Source organism: Chiloscyllium plagiosum, unplaced genomic scaffold, assembly GCF_037043375.1.
Source record: "Chiloscyllium plagiosum isolate Xiang-an unplaced genomic scaffold, Cpla_swu_hap1 HiC_scaffold_3, whole genome shotgun sequence".
NCBI classification, from domain to species: Eukaryota; Metazoa; Chordata; class Chondrichthyes; order Orectolobiformes; family Hemiscylliidae; genus Chiloscyllium; species Chiloscyllium plagiosum.
In genome coordinates, this window is record NW_028270141.1 from 92,068,016 (window position 1) to 92,081,328 (window position 13,313).

The 13,313-nt window shown below is 40.6% G+C and overlaps 1 protein-coding gene across 1 annotated transcript in view; it reads right to left on the minus strand.

Annotated features, from left to right (window-relative positions):
• The window catches only part of mms22l (MMS22-like, DNA repair protein), a 163,327-nt gene that overhangs the window by 124,559 nt on the left and 25,455 nt on the right, over positions 1 to 13,313 (minus strand). The window contains exons 8-10 of the mRNA XM_043685419.2: positions 11,728 to 11,858; positions 9,074 to 9,187; positions 811 to 990 (exon numbers count right to left, since the gene is read on the minus strand). Coding sequence (XP_043541354.2) covers positions 811 to 990; positions 9,074 to 9,187; positions 11,728 to 11,858 — 425 coding nt within the window. The remainder of the gene's footprint in view (positions 1 to 810; positions 991 to 9,073; positions 9,188 to 11,727; positions 11,859 to 13,313) is intronic.

Below are 13,313 nucleotides of genomic sequence, written 5' to 3' on the forward strand. Positions count from 1 at the left end.
GAGTTAGGAAGCATATAGTAAATATTGAATATTATGGTAAATATATATATGGACACTGGAATCAGAGAAAGGAAATCTAGATTCAGAGACAAGCTATAAAAGGTCAGTGAGGGTTGGAAATGGGAAGCAAAGCTGCTGAAGACAATGTGAGTAGAGGGTGGAAAGTATTAAAGTGGACAATTGTGTAATAATCATCTATAAGTGGGAAGATAATTGGACAGGGAAAGAAGAAAAGACTCCAATCAACAGGAAATGAATCCCATGTGGCAAGGATAGGCTGAAACAATGGATCCAACAGGACTGTCCTGTTTGTTGATTTTGGAAAGGTAGCAGAATCAAGTTGTGTGGGATTAAATGATCAAAAGGTTAGAAGCCATGGGAGATGGCTCTTCAGAGATCACTGACAATTTGGGAAATTCGATGATAGGGTTACGGTTCAAGAAAAGCAAGAGGACCAGTCAGTTAGTTGGTTCTTGAACACTGTGCTATTTCCAGCATTTCTGCTCTCATGCCTCCCCCTTCCCATCCCTACTAGAGTAATAATTGGGATCCTCCTGTCAAAACTCCACTTCCACCAGTCAACTCTCTACAATTTGTTGTGTGCAGCAACTAAGGATTGTTTTGCAGAATGCCACTGATGAGAACCATGGCAGCTCCCATCCAACACAGACCAACAGTATACTGTATCCAAAGAAGCAGAATAAGGATATTCTATGCTTTGTTCTAAAGAAGAGCAGTTTAAGAAAAAAAGTTATTTTAAATCTGAAGTCAAAAAGCAAAACTCCTGAATTCAAAATCTTCAGACTGTACCTTTTCACGAGGAGCTCCATTTCTATCAAACATGTAGAGCATTGTAAGGTGGGTAACCAGCCACCAACTGAAACCCTGAGGATCCTTACAATGAGTGGCATCAGATAGGCAAGCTCCTTCCACACCAGAAGCCACTTGCAGCAGATTTCTGAGGTGATTGCTACAGCAGCTCCAGAAATTCTATCAGAACAAAGAGAAATATTCAATTTTACTGGCTTCCAACACAGTGGCTGCAGAACTGAGACTTGACAACACATTAATTTTAACAAAAATAATGAAATTTGCCTTATTTCGTGGAAAGAACTTGAGTATTGCTGAAAAAGACACAGTGTGAAAGCTTCCTATCTTGCTTTTATAAGGACAATTCACAACCAATGCCCATACAAAGGGATAACAATGTTTATACAACGTGAGAGGGAAGTGCTATTTGATTGGCAAATAGACGCAAATTGGTAGTGGCAGTGTCAATTAAAGTTTGCCAATTAATGATGACTGACAGTTAACCGTCAAATTTTATTTATATTTTAAACGAGGCTTGTTGCCTGAACAGTCAAGGCACTACCCTAAGAAATGAGCCAGACAATGGCTGTCACCCATTTTGTTGCATTGAAATGGACATCAAGTGTGCAAACACTTTGAATCTACAGCAGGGCCCTGTGTGTTAATATATGTTATATACAGCTGTCAGTTTTGCTCCTGAAGAGTACTCAGTCAATCTTAGAATCCCCTGGAAGGGGAAGGTATCTCAAACGTTTGAGCAACAGTTGATGATATCTATCGGTAATACACTACTACCATGTAGTACCGACACAAGTGATGCTTGCCATTGATAGAATGTTGCCATCAAGTCAAAAAGACAGTTTGGCTATCACACAAATGAGTAAAGTTGTATAAAAAAATTCAATGCCACATCATGCTCATTTTCTCAGCCATATGATAACCCATTTGGTTCACTAATGTCCTTCAGGAAATCTGCCATCCTCACCTGGTCTGGCTTACATGTGACTGCAGGTCAACAGCAATGTGGTTGACTCTCAATTGCCCTCTGAAACAGCCAAGTAAGGCCATTCAGTTGTACAATTGCTGCAGTCTCAAAGAAATGAAACTGGACAGAGCACCTGACACTGGAAAAGACAACAACAAAAACAGCCCTGTCGACCCTGCAAAGTCCTCCTTACTAACATCTGGGAGCTCCTGCCAAAATTGTGAGAGCTAGCTCACAGAACAGTCAAGCAACAGCCTGACATAATTATACTCATGGAATCATACTTTACAGACAATGCCCGAGACACCACAATCACTATCATGGATATGTCTGCCCAACCAGCAGACAAATCCAGCAGAGCTGGTAGCACAGAGGTATAGAATCGGGAAGGAGTTGCCCTGGGAGTCCTCAACATTGACTCCAGACCACATGAAGTCTCATGGCTTCAGGTTAAATATGGGCAAGGAAATCTGCTTATCACCACGTCTTGTCCTCCATCAGCTCATAAACCGGTACTCCTCAACGTTAAACAACACTTGGAGGAAGGACCGATGATAGCAAGGACACAAAATGTACTCTGGGAGAGGGAATTTCAGTATCTAACACCAAGTGTGGTTCAATAGCATTATTACTGATCGAGCTGATCGGGTCCTAAAGGACATAGCTGCTAGACTGGGTCTGCGGCAGGTGGTGAGGGAACCAACAAGAGGGAAAAACATACTTGACCTCACCCTTCCTAATCTGCCAGCTGCAGATACATCTGTCCATCACAGTATTGGTAAGAGTGACCACCTCACAGTCCTTCTGGAGATTAAGTGCCACGTTCACATTGAGAATAACCTCTATGCTGTGTGGCACTATCACTTTGCTAAATGGGACAGACTTTAAACAATCGAGCAACTCAAGATGGGCATCATGAGGTGCTATGGGCCATCAACAGCAGCAGAACTATACTCCAGCACAATCTGTAGTCCCATGACCCAGCATATCTCGTACTCAACCATTACCATCAAGCCAGGTGACATTCCTGATGAAGGGCTTATGCCCAAAACCTTGATTCTCCTGTTCCTTGGATGTTGCCTGACCTGCTGTGCTTTTCTAGCACCATACTCTCGAGCCAGGAAATCAAACCCTGTTTAACAAAGAAAGCCGGAGGCCATGCCAAGAACAGCATCTGGCATACCTGAAGATGAGGCGTCAACCTGGTGAAGCAACCAAACAGGACTACTTGTATGCCAAACAATATAAGCAACAAGTGGTAGTCAGAGCTAAGGGATCCCACAACCAACAGATCAGATCCAAGCTCTGCATTTCTTCCATATCCAGTCGTGAATCATGGTGGACGATAAAACACTCACTGGAAGAGGAGGGTCCACAAGTATCCCCATCCTCAACGATGGAAGAGCCCAGCACATCAGTGCAAAAGATAAGGCGGAAGCTTTCGCAGCAATCTTCAGCAAGAAGGGCTGAGTGGATGATCCATCTTGGTTTCCTCAGTGGTCCCAGCAATACAGATGCCAGTCTTCAGCTAATTGAATTCACACCATGTGATGTCAAGAAACGGTTGGAGACACTAGATACTGCGTAGGCTACAGGCCCTGACAACATTCCAGCAATAGTACGGAAGACCTGTGCTCCAGAAGTTGGCACTCCCTTAGCCAAGACATTCCAGTGCAGTTACAATACTGGCATCTACCTGACAATGTGGAAAATTGCCCAAGTATGTTTTGTACAGTAAAAGCAAGACAAATCCATCCTAGCCAATTACCGCCCAATAAGTCGTCTTTTGATCATCAGTAAAGTGGTGTAACGTGTGATCAACAGTGCTATCAAGCAGCACCTGCTCAGTGACATGCAGCTTGGGTTCTGCCAGGACTACTCAGCTCTTGACCTCATTACAGCCTTGGTTCAAATATAGACAAAACAGCTAGATTCTAGAGGTGAGGTGAGAGTGACAGCCCTTGACATCAAGGCCGTATTCAACTGAATGTGGCATCAAAGAGCCCTGGCGAAACTGGAATCAATAGGAATCCGGGGGTGAAAACTCACCAGTGGTTAGAGTCATACCTGACACATAGAAAGATGGTTATGATTGTTGGAAGTCTGTCATTTCAGCTGTAGGACATCTCTGCAGAAGCTCTTTCAGGGTAATGTCCTAGGCACAAACATCACCATCTGCTTCATCAATGATCTTCCCCCCATCAGAAGGTCAGAAGTGGGGATGCTCATTGACGATTGCACAGTGTTCAACACCATTCGCAATTTCAAAGATACTGAAGCAGTCCATGTCCAAATGCAACAAGATCTGGACAATATCTCGGCTTGGGCTGACAAATAGCAAGTAACATTGGCACCACAAAAATGCCAGGCTATGACTATCACCAATAAAAGACAATATAATCCCCACTCCTTGACACTCAATAGTTTACCATCATTGAATCCTCCATTATCAACATCCTGGGGGTTATCATTGACCAGAAACTCAGCTGGACATACCACATAAATACACAGTGGCTACAAGAGCAGATCAGAGGCTAGGGATACTGTGGCACGTAACACAGCTCCTGACTCCTCAAAGCCTATTCACCATCTCAAAGGCGCAAGTCAGGGATATGATGGAATATTCCCAACTTGCCTGGATAAGTCAGATGCTGAGGAGTGACTTAGAGAGGTTTATAAAATCATGAGAGGAATGGATAGGGTAAATAGACAAGGTCTTTTCCCTGGGTCAGGGGAGTCCAGAACGAGAGGGCATAGGTTTAGGGTGAGAGGGGAAAGATATAAAAGAGACCTAAGGAACAATTTTTTTACGCAGAGGGTGGTGCATGTGTGGAATGGGCTACCAGAGAAAGTGGTGGAGGCTGGTACAATTACAACATTTAAAAGTCATCTGGTTGGTAGATGAATAGGAAGGATTTGGAGAGATATGGGCCGGTTGCTGGCAGGTGGGTCTAGATTGCGTTGTGATATCTTGTCGGCATGGACGAGTTGGACCGAAGGGTCTGTTTCCGCGCTGTACATCTCTATGACTCTAAGTGCAGCCCCAACAATATTCAAGAAGCTTGACACCATCCAGGACAATGTAGCCTGCTTGACTGGCACTACATCTACAAGCATTTACTCCCTCCACTACTGACGCTCATTAGCAGCAGTGTGTACGATTTACAATATGCAAAACTGCAGAAATTCACCAAAGATCCTCAGGCAGCACCTTCCAAACCCATGACAACTTCCATCTAGAAGTACAAGGGCAGCAGATATATGGGAACACCACCATCTTCAAATTCTCCTTCAAGCCATCACCATCCTAACTTGGAAATATATATCATCATTCCTTCATTGTCACTGGGTCAAAATCCGAGAATTCCCTCCCTAATGGCATTGTGGGTCCCTCCCTTGTGGCACTGCAACGATTGGTGGACGCAGCAGTTCAAGAAGGCAGATCACCACCACTTTCTCAAGGGCAATTAGGGATGGGCAATAAATGCCAGCCAGCCACCGAGGCCCACATCCCAAAAAAGGGAGTTTTAAAAAATCCCAAACATTGAGGAATAGTGTCAATCAGCCTATCCCATTGATTGCTTGCAACAAACAAGGTATTGACCATACCAAATCAGCCCACTTTGCAAAAATCACAACCAAGTGTCCAACATTACAAATGCTTCTGCAATTTCATTCAAAGAATTACACTAACATCCAATTTAGGATCATCAGTTCAATTCGTAGCACGCTGCCTACTGGAAGCTACATATGTTAATGAAATGGAGCCAGATACACAATGACACATAAGAGGAGGCAAATTACCTTGACTCTTTACACCAGAACGTTGTCACACCTACTAGGATTGGGGCCTCTGATTTAATCAAAGTACAGAGACAGAAGACTGTAATTGTGAATGAGGCAGCTAAGGGGACTCAGAGGGCATGAGTGCAAGAGGTTCAGCCTTTGCAATCATCCAACCCGTTCAAGCTTCTTTTAGCTGTCTGGATCAGAGACGGTGAAGGAGAGTAGATGAATTAACTGACCATGATACAATGGTAGAAGAAGCCATTCAGAAGAATGAAGTAACAAGGAATGCAGTCATGATTTGGAGATGCCAGTGTTGGACCGGGGTGTACCAAGTTAAAAATCACACAACACCAGGTTATAGTCCAACAGGTTTAATTGGAAGCACACTAGCGTTCGGAGCGACGCTCCTTCATCAAGTGATAGTCCTCCACTATCACCTGATGAAGGAACGATGTTCTGAAAGCTAGTGTGCTTCCAATTAAACCTGTTGGACTATAATCTGGTGTTGTGTGACTTTTAAGGAATGCAGTGGTAGTGTAGCCAGGGGAACTGACACCATTCTCTGCAGATGGCTAAGGACACATGATCAGGCTTAGAGAGGAACGTGCAGTGGGAGGGGAGAAACCAGTTCCCATGATCCATGTAGGTACCAACAATATAGGCAGGGTAATAAAGGAGGTTCTACACAATCAGACTGAAGAGTTAGACAGCAAATTAACAAAGGTCACCATTTCTGGACTCTTCCCTAAGCCACATGCAAATGGCATAACTAAACAGATTAGACAGGGAAATGAGTGGTTCAAAGACTATTGTGGGAGACATGAGTTCATAGTTGTGGGGCACTGGCATTAGAACTAGGGAAAGTGGGATCTGTACCGGAAGTTTAGGTTTCACCTGGACCATGCTAGGCCAGTGTCCTTACAAGCTGAGTAATGAGAGAATTGACAGAATTTTAAACTAAACAGTGAGGGCATGGGAGCAAATTTGTAAATCTGACAAATCAAAGAGAAGAGATAGTACAAAAGAGAAATTTATTAATATGGGAAATGAAGAATAGACCATGGCAACAAGGGATAGAGATTCAGTATCCAAAATCTTATACAAAAGACTTAACTATTTATTGAGCAAATTTGGGATATTAACAACTTGTTCAACTTACGGGGAAGATGAGAACAGAACTTATCAATTGCTTTTCTTGAAGAGTATATTGAACACAAGGTTGTGTCGATTTTCATTTCTAAACAGACTGATAATGCTAAACTGAAACAGTTCCATGGGTTATACAAGTGTTCATGCAAGTTGAGATTGAACAGACTGTGAATAGCGATACAACCATTTCCTGGTTCATTTCTCAAGACAATGTGTTGAACAATCAAACCCAAAGTGAGCTGCTTAAACTTTAAATAAATCTTGATTCGGAGATGCCGGTGTTGGACTGGGGTGTACAAAGTTAAAAATCACACAACACCAGGTTATAGTCCAACAGGTTTAATTGGAAGCACGCTAGCTTTCCGAAAGCTAGTGTGCTTCCAATTAAACCTGTTGGACTATAACCTGGTGTTGTGTGATTTTTAACTAAATAAATCTTGGCAGTTAATGGTGAGTCATCATTACCTGACCCTGAGGCATTTGCCATGGCAACAGTTCCACCAGAGTTTACATGCCAAATGATCAGCACTCTCCTCTTACGCACTATAACTGTTACTTTCCTATTACATCAGCATTTCTTTCTAATAATTCTATTGAGTGCAAGACAAAAAACTGAGAAGATTTGGGCTTTTTCTCCTTCAGCATTGTGTACTACCAAATGACTGACAATAAGTTCCTGGAACCGTGGGCTCCAAGTACACATGATGGACTTCACCCTAAGTCCTTGAAAGAAGTGGTTTAGAAGCAGTCCGTTTAATTTTCCAAACTCCCTACATTTGCAAATCAATATTGATGGTAATCAGCATCAAGAATAAGACAAAGCAAATAAAGAAAGGTAACATATTTCAGGAACTCTACTAAAATAGTCAACAATGAAGTTGAGAGAGATCTTGGAGACCTGGTGGACACAATGCTCATTATGTTTAACCCATGCAAAGCAGAAATGAACAGCAGATCAACTGCATAACTACAACTACACTAGCTTTCTAGTCAGGAAACCTCAAACATGGTTTCCAGGTTTGGTTGCTAAAACATAATTCATGTTTTAGAGAGTGTGCGGGGAAGAATTAAAAGGTTGATCTCTTGATTCGGAAGAGGGGAACCATTTGAAATTTTCGGTTTGAAAAAAAAAAGAGTCATCTACAGAGAAAATCTTACATATGTACACAAGGTATACAAAGCTAGTGATAGGTTTCTTTATAATATTGCTTTACATTGGATTAGCGGGCGGGGGGGGGGAGGCACAAATTCAACCTAGCAAGAAGATAAATTTAAGACTGATATCAAGAAGTTCTTCTATATAACAGAGTGATCAACGTGTGAAATGGACTTCCAGATAAAGTAGTGGGAAAAAAGCCTTGCAATAATTAAAGAAACTATTTGATACTGCAATGGGAATAATAAGGCTTTTCAAGATGAAGAAGCTCACAAATGCTGAATGACTGCCTCCTTGGTAATTACCTTGTGATATCATGTATAAGGGTTAAACTCCTTACAGAGAATGGGATTAATCTGTCTAACATACTTTTGTGTGTCTGTGGCAGGTGTCATGGCGTTCTGCAAAGCCATGTGTCAAACTATGATGTGAACTGCAATGATACCTCAACCTAATTTAAATTGAGGTGAATGGAATGGGTATCCCCCAAGCAATTCCATGTTCAATACTTTGTTTCCTCATTAAGCCACCTGACTAAACACTTTCAAAATGACCAATAAATGAAATTCTGCATTCAAAGTGCAATATTGTAACATGCTTGACTCCTTATACGATCCTTTCATTCAAGGGCATTTCTCTCTCTCTCTTCAATTGCCATTCTAAACCCACCTTTGCTTTAAAAAAAAATCAAGTTCATTCATGTGGCAATTAAACTTTGCACTTATATTAGATTAGAGATAGCATTGCTCACAGTGAGTTGAATAACACACTGCTTTACAATAAATAAATGCAATCAGATGAGTGTTTGCTGTACAAAGATATTAGTTGATGTAACTATTTTAAAAACAGTAGAGTATGCAGTAGAGTGTCTGTCATCCTTTTGAATTCCACCCCGTCAGATTTCAAATCTCCATTGCATGTTTGTCGTTTTAAATAAATCATTGCAAAAGCATAGTCATTTAGACAAACAAAAGAAGTTTCCAACAAAAAATATACTGGAGTCAGAAGAGCTTTTAGTTCCTAATTCTACCTATATCAATTCTGAAAAGTGATAAATAAAGTTAAAGTTCTGACCTGCAAAAAAATATACACAGGGACATTAAACAAAATCAACAGAGTTCAAATTTAACCTTTATACATACAGAAATCATTCTGGCTAAAAGAAAATTTCCAATGGATATTACCTCAGTTTGAGAAACTTTATTTCTGTGATCTAGTAGATGAATAAGCAGTACCCATAGTTCTTTGATACAGTTGCATTGGTAATGGTACATAGTGAGTACTTCAGATGGTCTAACCTAAAAAGTATGGCAGGAATGAGAAGCTGTTACTTTTCACACAACTTTCACACAACAACACAAACAAAACAAAATTAAGTGGAATAAAAGATTATGCTGTTAATAGAGTCCCCTTTTACACATATTTAATGTATATTTGAATATATTATAATTAAAAATACACAAAGAAATTGTGCTGAACCTTTGCTTTGGGAGTGGTGTCCCTAATTGGCAAGAAGACAGGTTTCATATCCAATTTAGGACAGCAGGTTTGATCTTGACACTGAAGGGCTTTCCAACATGCAGTAAGTCTTCAACAGTGTAACTCTCCAACAGTGTAACACTGCCTCCCCACTTCAATGCCCTCCAAGGGAGGACCTTCATTTCTACATTATGTTTTATAATTTATGTAACGGAAATAGCCTTTGCACGTCATGGGGCAGAGGAGGTGTGGTGATTTCCTTCATTATAACATTCAGTGCAAAGAAGCCACAAGCATCAACAGTTATGCATTCATTTTTATACAAATTCCCAGCTTCATTTTTCTCTCAGTATGGCAAGTCCAAAAGTAATGAATTCATGCTAAAATTAACAATTGTCAAATTACTTTTAAGAAACCTTTTCTACTTAACTCACATAAGGTGAAATTACTATCAGGCCAATAATAAATACCAATTAAGGTCTTTGTCAAAGCTAAGAATTTTAACCTCAAATTTCTGTAGAGAATTTGGAGGGACTTAAGTGTAGCAGTGATACTCTTTTAACCATCACTTTGCTCCACTGTTCATTCAATTACCAACGTGGTGACTGATTAAATATTTGCGATAGGCATCAGTTCTCCTAGTGATGCAATGGAGGCACTTGCTCCCATTCAGCATTCAGAACACTTTGCTTATCTGAAGTCCAAATTAGGAAAAAGTCAAGTGCTATTAGGACCTAAAAAGGATTCCACACAACTCTTGGCATTTGCAGGGCGTGTGAAGCTAATCAGGGCAAACTTAGAAGAATTTTGAGACTCAAGCTATGGTCCAAAAATATATTCTGCAACTTAACAGTGGTGGCCTCAAAAAGAAGGGAACACCAAGTAGAGAATTTTCCAGACAAATATCAAATAGCATCTACCCAATGGATGTGGGTTTCACCCAATGCCAAATTCCTGCCATTTCCAGATTGTAGATTTTCTGCCTAATTGTATTTTTCCCAGGACAACTGACGCTCTCTCTGATATTTGATCCCTCAAAAACAGTTACATAAAACCGTGATCAACACTAGAGTTACTATCCACCAGAACCCAGTCCCGACTACAAACACATTTCTTTTTTGTGCATAGAGGATGGGTGTCATTTAAACTGGTTTATTTTGAGCTATTGTTACTCCACTTAGGCACAAGATGTGATGTACAATGTAAATTTTTTTTGACTTTCATCATAGATTCCACTGTGAACTTAAAATCCTTCCTTGTATCAGCATATTGCAGTTCCATGAGTCATATGCTCTAGCCACAGAGGCACCTCACTAGTACAGCACCAAAGTAGTAGAACAGAGCACAATGTAGTAACAACTACAAGGAACACAGAAGGCAGAAATTAATAATGGGCCTAAGACCAGCAGTATAATTACTTTATAACAAGATAAACCATTAATCTGGAAATTTGAGTCAGGATGTGTGTGCAAGACAATCTCCTCCAGCTTTACATACAAGCTAGTACATACATTTCTAGTCTTTCAGCTGGGTTTACATCAGCTGAGTTTAAAGCAACATGACATTTGCTATATAAATTCCCAGTTTTATTTGTCTATGATTGTGGGTATGTTCGCCAAGTTGGGAAGTTGATTTGCAGACATTTCATCTCCTGTCTATGTGACATCTTCAGTGCTTTGGAGCCTCCTGTGAAGTGCTGTTTTCAGAGGACACAGTACAGCAGCATTTCACAGGAGGCTCTAAGGCACTTGAAGAGGTCACCTCGACAGGGGACAAAATGTCTACAAACCAACTTCCCCGCTTGGTGAACATACCCACAACCATTAGCACTGCTGCCTCACAGACCAGGGACCCTGGTCTAATTCCAACGCTGGGCGACTGTCTGTGTGGAGTTTGCACATTCTCCCAGTGTCTGCGTGGGTTTCCTCTGGGTGCTCCAGTTACCTCCCACAATCCAAAAATGTACAGGTTAGGTGAATTAGCCATGCTAAATTGCTCATAGTGTTTGCGGTTGCATAGGTTAGGTGCATTAGTCGGGAGTAAATACAGGGGAATGGGTCTGGGTGGGTTACTCTTCGGAGGGTCGGTGTGGACTTGTTGCGCTGAAGGGCCTGTTTCCACACTGTAGGGAATCTAAACTAATCTGCAAAAACTGGCACCCGAGCTGCAAATCTTTACGTACACCTTTATTTTTCTGTCAGTATTGCAAGTCCAAAAGTCATCCATTCATGCCAGTTCACTTTTTACTTTGCTTACTTATTGTTTAGTACTGATATCATTTTATCTGATTACATTCCTTCAAAAACATGACAAAACAGGGTACATTATATATTTAAAGCTGAGAAAATCTATTCTCTACCTTGGTATACTTGTTAATTGCTAAAACAATCAGATCATGTAGAAGGTTGTTACAATGGTCTTCGAACAGGCTGACATTTGTCAAGTTTTTTCCAGTTAAATTCATAAACTGATGTGCATAAATCACCTGACCTAAAACAATAGGAGACAAAAGGTTCAGCAGAACATAGAAGGCAATAACATCAACAGCAGTAAAGTTTACTATTTGCCATATGCAAGAATCATATACATTTACATATCTTCACAGAGCCCTGAGGGAACATTAATTAAATATGCATCGAGAAAATTTAAGAGGCTGTAAACATATGTCAAACAAAGCTAATTTTATATTAACTAGTGTTTAAAAAGTGATGAGTGGCAGTATTGACAATTTACTTTTCTTCCCTTGTTGCAGCTCCATGATCTACCTCCAAACAACTAGGAATTGCTAACTGTAACAATTTAACAGACAATATGGCCTGAATAGAGTGGATATTGGGATGATGTTTCTACTGGCCGGAAAGACTAGGACCTGAGGGCACAGCCTGAGAGTAAAGGGAAGACCTTTTAGAATGGAGATAAGGAGAAACCTCTTCAGTGATGAATCTATGGAATTCACTGCCACAGAAGGCTATGGAGGCCAGGTCATTGAAGATATTTAGGTTCTTGAGTATCAAGGGGATCAAGGGTAACAGGAAGAAAGCAGTAAAATGGGGTGAGCAGACTCGATGGACTAAATGACCTAATTTCTTCTCTTGTGTTTTCTGGTCTTATAATGTAGAAATAGTCTCCAAAATAGAAACCTCAAATCAACAATTCTCTTGAATATTTCTTCAACTCCTACCTGATTTTTTCAACACCATTTGCATTCCTTGGAAGTTTATTCCAGTTAATTTAGTATGTTTTCTAAGCTTCAGTCTGTATCAACTCACTAAAGAATTTACAGTAACCATGAACATACTATTGCGCCTCATTCACCTAGTTATTTAAAAATCTTGAATGTTTCAGTAGCATCTCCCCTGATCCTTCAATTCCCCAGAATTAATAATCTCAAGGCTCTTCAACCTCTTCTTGTGGCTTAATGTAAGTATCAAATTTGTCATCTTTTTATACACTTCCTTCATCAACATTTACCAGGTAAACAGTGTGTGAAGCTATTATATAGCTGAGTTTTCATTAAAACTATCTATAGCCACAAACTATTCATTCGAATAGTGCACCTATGGGATACCTTACTAATCATCTGACTTATAACTACTCATTGAAGACCCTCAAGGCACTTGTTAGATACCATTTGAACAGTGAACTCAGAATTGACACAGCACAGAAGGCCCTCTCTGTCCACCTAGGTTGCACCAGCTCTCCAAATAAGCATTTCACTTAGTGCCATTCTCTCTATTACCTGACATATTAGTCGCTTTCACTAAACACAGTCTCATTCCTTCTTGAATGCCTCAGTTGAACCAGCATTTAGCTCACTCTCAGACAGTGCATTCCTCATGGTCCTTTTGCTTCTTTGGCCAGTTTCTTTACATTTGTGCCCTCTTCACCTTCATCCTTTCAAAAGCAGCAATAGTTTCTTCCTAATTATTCCGTCCAGACTACTCA